This window comes from Hakea prostrata, chromosome 5, assembly GCF_041222555.1.
Source record: "Hakea prostrata isolate BN-2017 chromosome 5, UWA_Hpros_2, whole genome shotgun sequence".
Classification (NCBI taxonomy): domain Eukaryota; kingdom Viridiplantae; phylum Streptophyta; class Magnoliopsida; order Proteales; family Proteaceae; genus Hakea; species Hakea prostrata.
Genome location: NC_142604.1, coordinates 48,291,516 through 48,307,459, shown reverse-complemented (window position 1 = coordinate 48,307,459; position 15,944 = coordinate 48,291,516). Strand labels below are relative to the sequence as shown.

The 15,944-nt window shown below is 37.2% G+C and overlaps 2 protein-coding genes and 1 pseudogene across 5 annotated transcripts; all 3 read right to left on the bottom strand.

Moving 5' to 3' along the window:
- Positions 1-356: 356 nt before the first annotated feature.
- On the bottom strand, positions 357-7,004 carry LOC149016266 (putative disease resistance RPP13-like protein 1). Of its 3 annotated transcripts, none has more exons than XR_016173697.1 (3): positions 6,515-7,004; positions 1,741-6,394; positions 357-633 (listed from the first exon to the last, which is right to left on the bottom strand). XR_016173697.1 is itself a non-coding variant. In XM_089157401.1 (2 exons), exon 2 carries the CDS (start codon positions 6,389-6,391, stop codon positions 2,192-2,194), a length of 4,200 nt encoding a protein of 1,399 aa, XP_089013527.1. In that variant the 5' UTR covers positions 6,392-6,394; positions 6,515-7,004; the 3' UTR covers positions 1,348-2,191. The 3 variants fall into 3 exon arrangements, 1 of the variants encoding a protein (XP_089013527.1); XR_016173696.1 differs by lacking the exon at positions 357-633 and adding an exon at positions 644-894; XM_089157401.1 differs by lacking the exon at positions 357-633 and having other exon boundaries at positions 1,348-6,394.
- Positions 7,005-9,901: 2,897 nt separating this feature from the next.
- LOC149016265 (uncharacterized) lies at positions 9,902-12,688 on the bottom strand (the record flags this gene model as incomplete). The annotated part of the gene is given in 2 exon segments (XM_089156714.1): positions 9,902-11,927; positions 12,028-12,688. A coding segment is annotated over 1 exon segment (537 nt), but the record flags the coding sequence as incomplete, so codon positions are not given.
- LOC149016264 (putative disease resistance RPP13-like protein 1) lies at positions 12,602-15,944 on the bottom strand (annotated as a pseudogene). The gene is made up of 2 exons (XR_016173698.1): positions 15,525-15,944; positions 12,602-15,404 (listed from the first exon to the last, which is right to left on the bottom strand). The product of XR_016173698.1 is annotated as a putative disease resistance RPP13-like protein 1 (transcript).

Sequence of the window (15,944 nt, the reverse complement as noted above, 5' to 3'; positions counted from 1 at the left end):
TTCTCCATTTGTTTCGATGCAAGAGCCATAAAATAGAGAGGCTTGACCATATATTCACAGTGTGCCTTCACCAATGCTTTACTCAATTGAAAATGATATCTCGCGGATTCAGAACCTAGGGTTGAGACAACAAAAACTTAGGGAAGTAAGTTTTCAAATTTCAAAGTCCTCACCTAGAGCCTTCAAAACAATTATTTGTATTTGCTCCCAATACCATTACGGTTGGAATGAAGAGCAACATAAGATCCGAATATAAGAAATGTTAAAATCCATAGAGATTTTTACAGGTTAAAGGAGTTAGGTTAAAGAAATCTTTCTGCTACCAGATTTGGTGTTTTGGCTTCTCATTCAGACATTTACTGATAAAATATTCTTATGTCCTACACTGGACATTCAATGCAATCAATGTGGGTATGCTTTTGTGTCTGCTGATCTGAAGTCTGTAAGTGAACGATGAATACAATGCATTGAAATGAGGCATCTTGCAATCTTCTCTACTACTTCGAATTTCTGATGCTTCACGGTACACGCTGATTGCAGCGAAATCTTCCTAACTAGCAATTATGCAATGCAGACACTTCACACCTAAAACAACTCTGATGTGTTGTGCCAAATGTGTATTTACTGATGTTACTGCCACAAAACAAAAATAATATATCCAGTTATTATGAAGGATTAAAAAAAATGTAAGGACTAAAAGGACTATATAAATACAGAGTTCTCAAGTGAAAGTAGTAGTCAAATTTATTTAAATTTCTAGAGATTGAGTGTGGAGACATAGGGCGCTGGGATTTGTCTCTCCATATAGGGGGGAGAGATCACTAGTTTAGAGTACACTGCCACAACCAAAATTCTTGCCCAAACTTGACCATGGAGAACAAAGCCATTTGATTCCTGCATTATGTAAGAAAATCTTAGCCAAGTTGATTGTTCTTGCCAAGAGAAGTTATTTTGAAGCAGATAGAAGAAGGCTGCAAAGAAATCTTGAAGCTAGCTAGTCCCTTTTATTGCATTACACTTACCAATTCAATGCTCAAAGGACTAAACATGCCTGAAAAGAAGTCATATGTTAAATTGATGTGTATAACGTTCAAATGTATTATTCCATCAGCTCACACAATAAAATAGCAAGTGTATTGTCTTGAAAATATATGTGCCCAGGAAAAAAGAGAGCATTATACAACAACAGTAAATTCAGCATTAGCCTTTCAATTTGAGTAAGTCGTGACTTAAAATAAATAAAATTCAATTACTCATATCAACACACCTACTATAAAATCAAAAATCAGGAAGCTATGAAAAGAGTAATGGAATTGAAACACACACACCCCAAAAACAGAAGTGGATGATATTTTGGGAGTTTGGTAAGTAGGTTAGTATGACCAGGTACATGCAAGGATTATTTAGGAGATGAGAAGAAGATATTAAGTATTATTTATAATGTTATAAGGGTGTCTAATAGCATTCTTATAGTTAGGCACCTTCTTTGTCCTGTTCTGTTTTTACACTAAAACAGCTAGTTTGGAGCATCTTCTTTTATTTCCCTGGTCAAAATACTACCCAAGTTCTCCTCAACTGATAACAAAGCAGAATATATGCTTCAAACTCCAAACAAAGTATCTCCCATATATTTTTACACCATAAAAGCCTTCTGCTTGTGATAATCTTCCACCAAAAGTTAATAAATTCAATGGCAAAACTGGGTGACAATATTATAGAAGCAAAGACATAGATACATACCGTAGGATTTACAGTAAATTCCTAATGAATGCTGCAAAGCTGAAAACTGATAACTTGAATATAGCTGCAATGCCGGGAAATGCTAATTAGCTGCGAAATTCCACAGAATTGCCATGTCACTTTGGATCAAGTCTTCAGTACTTCTGAAGAGAACCATTCCATCTGAGAGATGTTTCCATAATAATAAATCTGCCCAGCATGTCGGTTAAAAACGGTGCACTTCACATCTCATTATAATCCTATGAGGAAAAATTACGTCAACATACATGGCATAACATGAGCTAGAAATAGAAGTCATACATTTTCTCATTATAAATGAAATACCTCACTAAATATTGCAGCCAATGTATCTCTGCTTCTATTGTGTTTCTTTGCACAGTAGACAACATCCATCTCTTGTACTCAATCCATGGCTTTTTAAGAGGGCTGGCCTGAATGTGGTGGATAGGATTTATTGCCACTCATCATCTATCAATACTCCATGAATTTGTGCAATTTTGGACCACTCTTTTCCATCCTTCTTTTGGTACTGCTGTTTTAGCATGGGACAGTTCTGGATCTCCAAACGTTTAAGAAAGGTAAGATCAGAGAGTCCATCATGTAGGGATTCAAGAACTGGGCAGTCCTTGATGCAAAATGCCCCAAGATTGGTGGGAAGCAGACCCTTTGGAAAGGACACCAGAGCATTGCATCCACCAATTGTAAGATCATAAAGAGAGGTAAGACAATGGAGACCCAAAGTATGTAGGGGTTCCAGATTCCTACAACCCATAAGAAAAGAGCAACCCACAATCGTCAGAAGTATAAGCTTTGTGAGTTTGTGCAGCCCCCTGGGCAAGGAATTCAGCTTCCCACATTTTTTGATCAATAGATACATGAGTGTGGTGGGTAACCCCATATCTGGAAAAGACTCCAAATTCTTGCAATCTGTGATCACCAACTTTCGAATTGCTGTGGGTAACCCTGTTTCTTGCAACGTCACAAGAGCTGGGCACCTTTTGATTTCAAATTTCCAAAGAGATGTCAGTGTGTGTAGCTCATTGGGTGGTGACTCCAGATTCTTGCAATCCATGATCTTCACTTCTTGAAGTGAAGTGGGTAACCTTGTTTCCTGGAAGGATATAATTGCAGGGCAACTCTTGATTACAAATTTTCGGAGAGATGTCAGAGAGGTTAGGTCCTTGGGTAGTGACTCCAGATTCTTGCAATCAATGATCTCCAAGCGTTGAAGCATAGTGAGTAACCACCTTTCCTGGAAGCACACAAGAGCTGGGCAACTTTCGATTACAAATTCTTGGAGAGACTTCAAATTATATAACTCCTTGGGTAGTGCCTTCAGATTCTCACAATTTGATAGTCGAAGCTCTTGGAGAGAAGTGAGGTTGTGAATCCCTTCAAGCAATGATTCAAGTCCTCTAGCCCCTTCAATTCTTAGTTCTTTAAGACTCGGGAGATTACACATGCTCTTTGGTAGCTTCCCTAGGCTATGACAATCAAAGCAGATGTACAAATGCTGAAGGTTTGAAGGAAGGGGATCAAACCCAATCTTGTTCTGTAAAGGAACTATAAGCATTCTACAATCATAGATCTTTAATTCTTGAAGTGCTGTCAAGTGTTGCATAAATCCATTGGGTGGGGGTTTGAGATCTGATACATCATCAACTGTTAAGGAGAAATGTGATGCATCGTCTTGCCAATCTGGAAAGCCTGTGGGAAGAGAGACAATTTCTAGCACACGGAGGCAAGGGAATGAACTATGTAAATGTAACGCTGATGATGGTGGATGGTCCGAGTGGAACAATGTTGTTATCTGCTCGCAGCTTTCCAGAGCCAACCTCTTAATGGATGGAAGACATGGAAGTACCGCCAATTTTTGACATTTAGTTATACGGAGCCACTGTAATGAAGGAAGAAGCTGTGGTAATTTTCCTAGGTTGTGACATTCTCTTATTCTCATTCCAACCAAGCCAGGAAAACGGTGAGAGAACATTCTTAGCTTGGGACAAAATTTTATGATCAGCTCACGGAGACAAGGGAACTGCCCGCTAACTTTTTCCTCTTCAACCACTTCGGGCCACTCTTGACAAGGGAATTGCCTGCCAACTTTTTCCTCTTCAACCACTTCGGGCCACTCTTCCCACTCTGTCATTCTTTCAATACGCAATGTCTCCAATGATTGAAATCGATTATTAGCTGATGAGCCAACCACAAATGACTCACTTCCCACCATTTTTATAGTATTGCAGCCTTTAATCACTAGGTGTCTGAGCAAGGGAAGTTGCCTAAGATGAGGCAGGAATATACAATTATGACAATAAAGAAGATGCAGGGTCTCCAAATTAGAGAAGGAAGGGTGCCCTATCCATCTTGGGAATCTCCTGCCTCCATAGCTTTCAATCCATAGAGCTTCAAGTATAGTAGAAGGTTGTAGTTTGTCAAGTACATCTTCCTCAAACTTCTCCTCTCTCCCCAAATCAGAAAAACGACTCTTGGTTTCATAGTATTGCCACTTCAACCCTAGCCCAAGAAGGTGAGGATTGTTCTTCAAAATGGCCACCATTTCTTCTGTCCCATTGTTGCTTACATTTTCCAAATTACAAACGTCTAGAGCCCCATGGAGTTGGGACAACTCCTTCAAATCACTAATATTGTCTGACCCCACAATGAATGTGTTCAATGTTTGAAGACAAGTTAATTTACTCAATCCTGATGGCATTTCACAAGAATCCGAAGTCCATTTGGGGAGAAAAAGATGTCGAAGGTTTACAAGGTTACCGATATCTTTGGGCAACTCTTTAAGAAGACAACAACCAGTTAGAATCAATGTTTGTAGATTGTAAAGATTTGTAATTGAATTGGGTAACCTCACGACAGCAGAGCATGACAAATCAAGAAGCCTTAGATGCTTCAACTTGCCAATTGAATCAGGCAACTCACTGTTGCGACAATATCTGAAACATAGCACACGGAGGAATTGGAATTGGAACTGCAAAGTAGGCAAAATTATTATGGGAATATAATGTCCATTATTTAGAGAGAGAAGGGTACGTAAGCTTTTCAATGCCTCAAATTCGGTCACCACATCATTATGATGGTGATAAAGGTCAAAAGACCAGTGACGAGTTGTCGAAAGAACTTCAGATGGCATATCATACTCTCTTCTACAATGTATTCCACCAGAAACAACTTGTGCCAAATCATGGATCAGGTCATGCATCATAAACCCTGATCTTGTGTTATTGGATGACTCAAAGAAAGAACTGATGTGAAGTACATTTTTAGCTTCATTCAATTCCTTTTTTCTAGGCATTTTGTAGCTTGCCCGACTAAAAGGGGATCCTAGGTTTGAAGGAGGTTGATCAGATAACTCAAAGAAAGACCTCATAAATAGTTCATCAAAATAACTAGCCCCTATATCTTCAAGCCGCTTTTTCCCTTTTTGTTCAACATAACCTTCTGCCATCCAAAGGATGACTAATTCAATCTTGTTGAATACGTAGTCTTTGGGAAACAAAGCACTGTAAGCAAAGCATCTCTTTAGAATTGGAGAAAGATGATAATAGCTCAACATGAGCGATGGAAGGATCTCACTTTCTCTCAAATCCCACATTTCATTCCCTAGAATATCTTTCCATTCACTGTTGTTCCTTCTATCTCTCAAGAGGCCAGCAAGTGTCTTTATAGCCAATGGTGAACCCTTACATTTACTCAGAATTTCTTGCCCAAATACTTCCAACTTTGCACTTGCATCATATGAATTTTCATCCATGAAGGTGTGCCTTCTAAACAGTTCAATACAAGCCTCATTTGAGAGACCTTTTAGATCATAATCTCCTGGAACAGTGCGAACAATTGATGACACACTTTTGTTCCGTGTTGTAACCAATATCTTGCTTCCTGGTCTACCAAACGAAAACACAGTGCTTAAGGTATCCCATCTCTCATAATTCTCATTCCACATGTCATCTAGAACCAATAGGAATCTTTTCCTGCTTAATACCTCTTTAAGTTTCACCTGTAGCAGGTCTAGTGAACTAAAATTATGGGAAGATCCAGTGGCTGATTCGAGAATTTCTTTGGTTAACTTCACCACATCAAAGTCTTCCGATACACAGACCCAAGCTTTTAGATGAAAATGATTCTTCACTGTATCATGATTATATACAAGCTGAGCAAGGGTTGTCTTTCCAGCACCACCCATGCCAACTATGGGCATCACAGAGAAATTATTGTTAGTTTTGCCAGGAGTTGGAGTTTCCTCTGATAGCAACCACCGAATAATTTTCCACAAATCTTCTTCTCTGCCAAAAACTTTAGACCTATTCACTACAGAACCAGTGGGTGGCCTTTCACTAAATACCCTGGGCCTTGAATACCCAAATCCCATGCTCGGTTTTAAACCAAGAGCAACACCTTTTTGTGCTAGACTCTGTAATTTCTCATTGATATCCCTTACTTTGGACTCAAACCTCTCACTGATACCCTGAACAAGAGATTCTGTAGCAGACTTCAACAGAGACGAGGCACTAGCACTACTTTCACATGCAGTGAGAGCAACAGAGCTGCATACCTGATTGGGTTGGTGAGGGTGGGTCTGATATTCAGATTCTACTTTGAGACCTTTTGACTTCTTGTTGGCATCCCTTTCCATTCCCTGGAGCAAGAATTGGAAATGTTATAAACCTTGGACTTATTGCCCAAATTCTACGCTGGAATTTAACAAAGAATAAATACTACTTTCACTAGATGGGAGTCAGAGGAAAAGGGTTGGTACCTGTAGGGTTTGGTGAGCAGATTCCAAATTCAGCTTTAGAAGTTCAGTGGCATACTCATCTAGAATGTCCTCCGCATCATAGAGGAATTGTTTGAGGCGATCAAGCCATAGTTTCACACGGCGATTGGTGAACTGCTTCACTTCTGCTTCATCAGATAAGGTTTGAATCTCGGCTGAGAGTTTCCTTTAGTGACTCCACTGCATCCAAGTCGATCTTCCATCTACGAACGAGAACGTTGAACTCAGGAGTGCAAAACCTATCAAAAGCCACCTCAAGAAAAGCTGAGCTTACAGTCAACATCTTCTACTAGCAGAGGGGGCGAGAAGGGATGTGAAGCAACGAAATTTCAACAACTGAACGAAGACCGAGGGAGAGGAAGAAAAGATGTGGTGTGGTAAGCAACGAGTCATTGAATTCAATTCTCAAGACGAATGGTCAAAATGCTGCCTTAATTTTCACTTTCTGTATTATGTTAAATTTTCATCCTTACCCGTTATACAATTTATCAATGAAATCGAAGAAAATATATAAATAATACTCGTTGTCATTTGGAAATCATGATGTTTTTTTGCAGAACATAAATTAATTGAACCCTAACGTTTTCTGGTTGTTTTTTTTGGCCCTTGATTTTGAGCTTCTACAATACTCGCCACAGGGAGTCTTCTTCTTTCTTATTATTGTGTAAGTTTCACTTTCACCTGCCCATTTGTAGTATTGGTTTCATTTCTTTAACCATCTGAAACCATCTGGTTTCCCCTCCTGTGAGGATCTCTAGAGATTTAAACTATGGTTTTGTAGGTCGGCGGTTGGTGAAATTTATTGAGAGGATCATTGTTTGGGATTTATATCGATAAAATTTTGCTTCGTTGATCTGCTTCTTACCATTAAAAAAAACTCCCTTGGTTTCCGATTTTAGCGGCATCAATCTTTTTTCATTCCGCTGGATGTTCTTTTTTTTGCTTCAAATCTTTCAATTTTACAACGGTTCTATCTGCCTTCCCTATCCTATGATTTTCTGAAAGGATATTTATTGTTGTTTTCTGTTAGGGGTCTCAAATTGAACCATTAGCACCGAACCACACCGGCCAGTTAAAGCTCAAATTGGGTTGAAAACCTTAATGGACTGTGTTTGAACTGAGGGTGGCAGAGCTCGTACCAACCTGAACCCAAACCGCAACCCGTTATAAACCGTTTTACAACCCATTTTATAGTTTTATATTAAATATTCTTTGAATTATCGTATTTCCACTAAGTAGTTGGTATAGACTATAAAAAAAATTGAATATGAATTCAAATATCAAATAGTCTTCTACTATTTATAAATGACAATTAGAATGATTAAGTATGAATGCTCAATTAAATATATCAAATTTGTTTAAATTAAGTAAATATTTATCCAATCTAGAGGTATGTCTTTACATAAAAGTTAAATACAAAAAAAAAAAAAAAGACTTATTTCATAGAAGGGGAAAGAACATTCTCACAAAACAAAAACCCAATTTTAAGACAATCAATCATATTATAAGTTGGAATTTAAAAAGATTTTTAATTTGAAGATTTGTTTCAAGAGGACCATCCGGTGGAGCCTGATGAATGAGTTTGCAGTTTCTATGTTACTACTTACTATCTGAGTTCTTGATTTCTATAAGGTGGATCGAATTTTTATAATGTTGAAAGACTTTTCATTTTTTAATGGAAATTGATCAATAAAAATTTTATTGCAAGATGTTCAACTATTTCTTTTTGTTATTTTTCTTGCATACCATAAATTCTTAGCCTAAACCGTTAGTCAACCTGAATATAGACCGTTAACCTAAATTGTTAGTTAGCCCGAACTCAAACCACACTACACCGAAACCGGTCCGAAATTGTTATTATGCTAATAGGCCATGTTTGGGCTGTGTGTATTTGAGCCCGAAACCGCCAACCCAAAACCACTCCATATTGCACCGTTGACATCCGGATTTCCTGTACTACAACTTAATTGCTATCTTATCTTCTATGCTTTTTTAATACTAATCTAACTTTACACGTTATCTCTAGTTGGTGTTGTCCCCTATTGTCAAACTCCATTAGTTAAGTGATGATGTGATAGTTTTTATTTATTTAAAATTTTCAAAATAATCATAGAATTTTATTCTACTTATTTACACTTTATATTAAATTACATTATTACCTTAGTAATTTGAAAAAAATTAATCTTAATTTTGTAACTCCTTATTTTTTAGTTTTTTACATTTACTTTTCAATTTGATATTAGTTATTAGGAATAATTACTGTAGTCCCCTTGTACTTTGATTTTATTACTATTTTATCCCTTGTACTTTTTAAAATTGCTAATCCAACCTTTAGGTTTATCTACAATTACTAATGCCCCCTACCGTTAAATTCCGTTAGTTTACTGATGATGTGGCATTTATATATTTATTCAAAATTCAAAAAATAACTCTGTAATTATCTTTTTACTTATTTACTCTTTTGTCAAGTTATAATACTACCCTTAATTAACTATGGGGAAAAAAATTAACTTTAAATTCACTTTTCTTTTTAAAAATAAACCAACCGAATAAAGGAAAGATGTGATTTTTCTTCTCTAAAAAGAAATCACCAAATAAAGGAATGTAATTAAATAAAACTTGAAATGAAAACTAAATATTAAGAAATATCAAATTTAATTCAAAATTGGAAATTGAAAATCACCTAATATATGCTTACCATAATATATTTTACCAAATTTTTTATCAATTAGCATCTTATATGCTAATTTGTTTGTAAAATTTCCATCATGGTAATAATGAAAAATTTAAGTGGAATGTGAAAGTTTCAACAACCATAAGTATGTGATCCCACCAAATCCAAAACTAATTTTAAAATATAAGATTTTAAGGATATAATTGACATTCAATATAGTTTCTATAAATGAGGGTAATGCAATGTTTTTTACTTCTTAATTCTAAGGACAAAATAGACATTTCATATTTGATGTTAATAGCCACTTAACACCTTTAGAAATGAGGGGGGCAATAGTAATTTCACAAAGAATAGAGTTTAATTTGTAATAAAACCAAAGTATAAGGGGGTAATAGTAATTATCCCTAATTTTTAGTGTTTGTTATTCACTTTTTTAATTTGATATTATCAATTTTAAGAAATTCCTTCCACTAGATTTTCATTTATTTACTATCTAATTTGGCATTATTAATTTTAAGAAGTTCATTTCTTGGCGGAAAAAATAATGATTTAGTTATTTAAAAAAAAAAATTCAAAATGATAAGAATACTGAAAATTGGTAGTTGGTATGTTTTTTTAAATGATAATAGTATTGTGTTTTGACTTTTTGATTTAAAAAGACAAAATAGACAAGAAACATTCAACTGTAACGACCTCTTAACACTGATAGAACTGAAAAAAAACAACAGTAATTTCATAAAAAGCCACAACAGTAACTTCATGAAAAAGCCATGACAGGCATGACCATATACTTGGATCGAACTTAGTGTGCCGTCACCAATGCTTACTCAATTGGAATGAAATCTCATGGATTCAGAAAACCCAGGTTGAGACACAATAAAAACTCAGTGAAGAAAGTTTTCAAATTTTCAAACTCCTCACCTAGAGCCTTCAAAACTATTATTTGTATTTGCTCCCAATACCATTACAATAGAATTAGCAATGAAGAGCAACATAACATAAGATCCGAATATAAGAAATGTTAAAATCGATAGAGATTTTTACAGGTGAAAGAGATGGGTTAAAAAAATATTGGTGTTTGGCTACTCATTCAGCCATTACTGACAAGATATTCTTATGTCGTGCACTGGACATTCAATGCAATCAATGCGGGTATGCTTTTGAGTCTGCCAACATGAAGTCTGTAAGTGAGAGATGAATTCAATGCCTTGAAATGGGGCATCCTGCAATCTTCTCTACTACTTGAATTTCTGATGCTTCATGCTGCATGCGCGAAATCTTCCTAAGTGGCAATTATGCAATGTAGGCACTTCACACCTAAAACACCTTTGATGTGTTGTGCCAAATGTGTATTTACTAATGTTATGTCACAAAGCAAAAATAATATCTAGCTATTATGAAGGATGAAAACAAATGTAAGGACTAACAGGGACAAGATAAATACAGAGTTATCAAAGTAGAAGTTCTAAGTCATTTATTTAAATTTCTAAAACTTGAGTCTGGATACTTGGAGAAGGGGGATTTGTCTTTCCATGTAGGGGAGAGATATGTATAAAGGTTACTAGTTTAGAGGACACAGTCACAATCAAAATTCTTGCACAAATTTGACAATGGAGAACAAAGCCATTTGATTCCTGCATTATGTAAGAAAATGTTAGCCAAGTTGATTGTTCAGCCAAAAGAAATTATTTTGAGGCAGATGAAGGCTGCAAAGAAATCTTGAAGCTAGTCCTTATTTCATTAAACTTATCAATTCAATACTCTAAAAGGACTAACCACTTACGGAAAGAAGTCATATGTTAAATTGATGTGTACAAAGTTCAACTATGTTATTCCATCAACTCACATAATAGAAAGCAAGTCTATTGTCTTGAAAATATATGTGCTGAGGAAAAAAGAAAGCATTATACAGCAACAGTAAATTCAGTATTAGCCTTTTATTTCAGAAAGTTATGACTTCAAATAAACACAATTTCATTACTCATATGAACATACTTACTATAGAACCAGAAAATCAGGAAGCCATGAAAAGAGTAATTTAATTGAAACACACACACCCCAAAACAGAAGTGGAGAATATTTTGGAATCTGGTAAGTAGGTTAGTACGACCAGGTACATGCAAGGATTATTTAGGAGATGAGAAGAAGATATTAAGTATTATTTATAATGTTCTAAGGGTGTCTAGTAGCATTCTTATGGTTGGGAACCATCTTTGTCATGTACTGTGTTTACACTAAAACAGCTACTTTGGAGCATCTTCTTTCATTTCCTTGGTCAAAATACTACCCAAGTTCTCCTCAACTGATAATAAAGCAAAATATATGCTTCAAACTTCAAAAGATAGTGTCTCCCAAGTACTTTTACACTGTAAAAGCCTTCTGCTTCTGATAATCTACCACCAAAAGTAAATAAATTCAATGGCAAAACTGGGTGACAATGTTAAAGGAGAAGCAAAAAGAGACAAGAGACATATACCTTAGGATTTACAATAAATTCAGAATGGATGCTGCAAAGCTGAAAAGTGATAACTTATAGGTGCAATGCCAGGGAATGCTAATTAGCTGCAAAGTTCCACGGAATTGCCAATGTCACGTTGGATCAAGTTTTCAGTACTTTCAAAGAGAACCATTCCATCTGAGATATGTTTCCATAATAATAAATCCGCCCTGCATGTCGGGCTAATATTTATTCACTGGTGCACTTCACATCTCATTATTCTCCTACAAAGAAAAATGAATTTAACATGGGTGTATCCTTAACACATGTCATAACATGAACTAGAAATAGAAATCATACATTTTCTTATTGTAAATGAAATACCTCACTTAATATTGGCAGCAATGTGTCTCTGCTTTTAGTGTGCCTTTAGCATGGTAGACAACATCCATCTCTTGTACTCAATCCATGGCTTTTGAGAGGGTTGGCCCAAAGGTGATGATAGGATTTATTGCCACTCATCATCTATCAACACCCATTCAATTTGAGCAATCTTGGATCACTCTTTTCCATCCTTTTGTTATCATTGTTTTAGCATGGGACAATTTTGGATCTCCAGACGTTTAAGAAAGGTAAGATCAGAGAGTCCATCATGTAGGGATTCAAGAATTGGGCAGTCCTTGATGCAAAATTCCACAAGATTGGTGGGAAGCAGACCCTTTGGAAAGGACACCAGAGCAGTACATCCACCAATTGTAAGTTCACAAAGAGAGGCGACATTATGAAGACCTGAAGTATGCAGGGGTTCCAGATTCCTACACTCCATAAAAAAAGAGCATCCCACAATCTTCAGATGTACAAGCTCTGTGAGTCTGCAGCCCCCGGGCAAGGAATTCAGCTTCCCACATTTTTTGATCAATAGATCTCGGAGTGTGGTGGGTAACTCCATACCTGGAAAAGACTCCAAATTCATGCAATCTGTGATCACCAACTTCCAAAGTGCAGTGGGTAACCCTGTTGGATGGAAGACACAGAAGTACCACCAATATTTGACATTTAGTTATATGGAGCCACTGTAATGAAGGAAGAAGCTGTGGCAATTTTCCTAGGTTGTGACATTCTTCTATTCTCATTCCAACCAAGCCAGGAAAACAGTGAGAGAACATTCTTAGCTTGGGACAATTTTTTGTGATCAGCTCACAAAGGCAAGGGAATTGCCCTTCACCTTCTTCTTCTTCTACAACCACTTCGGACCAATCTTCCCACTCTTTCATTCTTTCAACATACAATGTTTCCAATGATCGAAATCGATTATTAGCTGATGATAAGCCAACCACATAGATCTCACTTCCCACTGATTTTATAGTACTGCAGCCTTCAACCACTAGGTGCTTGAGCAAGCGAAGTTGCCTAAGATGAGGCAGGAACATGCAATTACCACAATAAAGAAGATGCAGGGTCTCCAAATTAGAGAAGGAAGGGTGCCCTATCCAACTTGGGAATCTCCTGCCTCCATAGCGCTTCAAGGCTGGTAGAAGGTCGTAGTTTGTCAAGTACATCTTCCTCAACCTTTTCATCTCTCCCCAAATCAGAAAAAACAACTCTTGCTTCCAGAATATCTCCAGTGCAACCGTAGCCCAAGAAGGTGGGACTTGTTCTTCAAAATGGCCACCATTGTTTCTGTCCCATTGTTGGTTTTACGTTTTCCAAATTACAAACGTCAAGAGCCCCATGGAGTTTGGACAACTCCTTCAAATCGCTGATATTTTAATGAATGTGTTCAATGTTTGAAGACAAGTTAAATTACTCAATCCCGATGGCATTTTAAAAGAATTCGAAGTCCATGTGGGGAGAAAAAGATGTCGAAGGTTTACAAGGTTACCAATATCTTCAGGTAACTCCTTAAGAATCCAACAACCAGTTAGAATCAACGTTTGTAGATTGTAAAGATTTGTAATTGAATTGGGTAGCCTCACAACATCAGAGCATGACAGATCAAGAAGCCTTAGATGCTTCAACTTGCCAATTGAATCAGGCAACTCACTGTTGCGACAATATCTGAAACATAGCACACGCAGGAATTGGAACCGGAACTGCAAAGTAGGCAGAAATGTCGTGGGAATATAACACCCATTATCTAGAGATAGAAGGGTACGTAAGCTTTTCAATGCGTCAAATTCGTTCACCACATCATTATGATGGTATTTAAGGTCAGAAGACCAGTGACGGGTTGATGAAAGAACTTCAGATGGCTTGTCATACTCTCTTCTACGATATATTCCACCTGAAACAACTTGTGCTAAATCATGGATCAGATCATGCATCACAAATCCTGATCTTGTGTTATTGGATGACTCAAAGAAAGAACTGATGTGAAGTACATTTTTAGCTTCATTCAATTCCTTAGTAGTAGGCATTTTGTAGCTTGCCCGACTAAAAGGGGATCCAGGGTTTGAAGGAGGTCGATCAGATAACTCAAAGAAAGACCTCATAAATAGTTCATCAAAATAACTAGCCCCTAAATCTTCAAGCCGCTTTTTCCCTTTTTGTTCAACATAACCTTCTGCCATCCAAAGCATGACTAATTCAATCTTGTTAAATACGTAGTCTTTGGGAAACAAAGCACTGTAAGCAAAGCATCTCTTTAGTATTGGAGAAAGATGATAATAGCTCAACATGAGCGATGGAAGGATCTCACTTTCTCTCAAATCCCATATTTCATTCTCCAAAATATCTTTCCATTCAATGTTGTTCCTTCTATCTCTCAAGAGGCCAGCAAGTGTCTTAATAGCCAATGGTGAACCCTTACATTTCTTCAGAATTTCTTGACCAAATACTTCCAACTTTGCACTTGCATCATATGAATTTTCATCGAGGAAGGTGTGCCTTCTAAACAGTTCAATACAAGCCTCATTTGAGAGACCTTTTAGATCATAATCTCCTGGAACAGTGCGTATAATTGATGACACACTTTTGTTCCGTGTTGTAACCAATATCTTGCTTCCTGGTCTACCAAACGCAAACACAGTGCTTAAGGTATCCCATCTCTCATAATTCTCATTCCACATGTCATCTAGAACCAATAGGAATCTTTTCCCGCTTAATAACTCTTTAAGTTTCACCTGCAGCAGGTCTAGTGAACTAGAATTATGGGAAGATCCAGTGGCTGATTCGAGAATTTCTTTGGTTAACTTCACCACATCAAAGTCTTCCGATACACAGACCCAAGCTTTCAGACGAAAATGGTTCCTCACTGACTCATGATTATATACAAGCTGAGCAAGGGTTGTCTTTCCAGCCCCACCCATGCCAACTATGGGTAGCACAGAGAAATTATTATTAGTTTTGCCGGGAGTAGGAGTTTTTTCTGATAGCAACCACCGAATAATTTTCCACATATCTTCGTCTCTGCCAAAAACTTTAGAACTATTCACTACAGAACCCGTGGGTGGCCTTTCACTGTATACCCTGGGCTTTGAAGACCCAAATCCCATGCTCGGGTTCAAACCTAGAGCAACACCTTTTTGTGCTACACTTTGTAATTTCTCATTGATATCCCTTACCTTGGACTCAAACCTCTCATTAATGCCCTGAACAAGAGATTCTGTAGAAGACTTCAACAGAGAAGAAGCACTAGCACTACTTTCACATGCAGTGAGAAGAACAGAGCTGCATACCTGGTGGGGTTGGTGAGGGTGGGTTTGATATTCAGATTCCAATTTCACACTTTTTAACCTGTCGTTGGCATCCCTTTCCACTCCCTGGAGCAAGAATTGGTGATTATATAAACCTTAAGACTTATTGCCCAAATTCTGTGCCGGAATTTAACAAAGAAGATATACTGCTTCCACTAGATGGAGTGAGACGAAAAGGGTTGGTACCTGTAGGGTTTGGTGAGCAGATTCCAATTTCAGCTTGAGAAGTTCAGTGGCATACTCATCTAGAATATCCTCCGCATCATAGAGGAATTGTTTGAGGCGATCAAGCCATAGTTTTACACGGCAATTGGTGAACTGCTTCACTTCTGCTTCATCAGATAAGCTTTGAATCTCGGCTGATGTTTCCTTTAGTGACTCCACTTCATCCAAATCGATCTTCCATCGACGAACGATATCGTTCAACTCAGTAGTGCAAAACCTATCAAAAGCCACCTCAAGGAAAGCTGAGCTCACAGCCAACATCTTCTAATTGCAGAGAGGGTGAGAAGGGATGTAAAGCAACGAAATTTCACCAAGTGAACCAAGAACGAGGGAGAGTTAATAGAAGATAAGGAAAGCAATTAAATTTCAACAACTGATCCA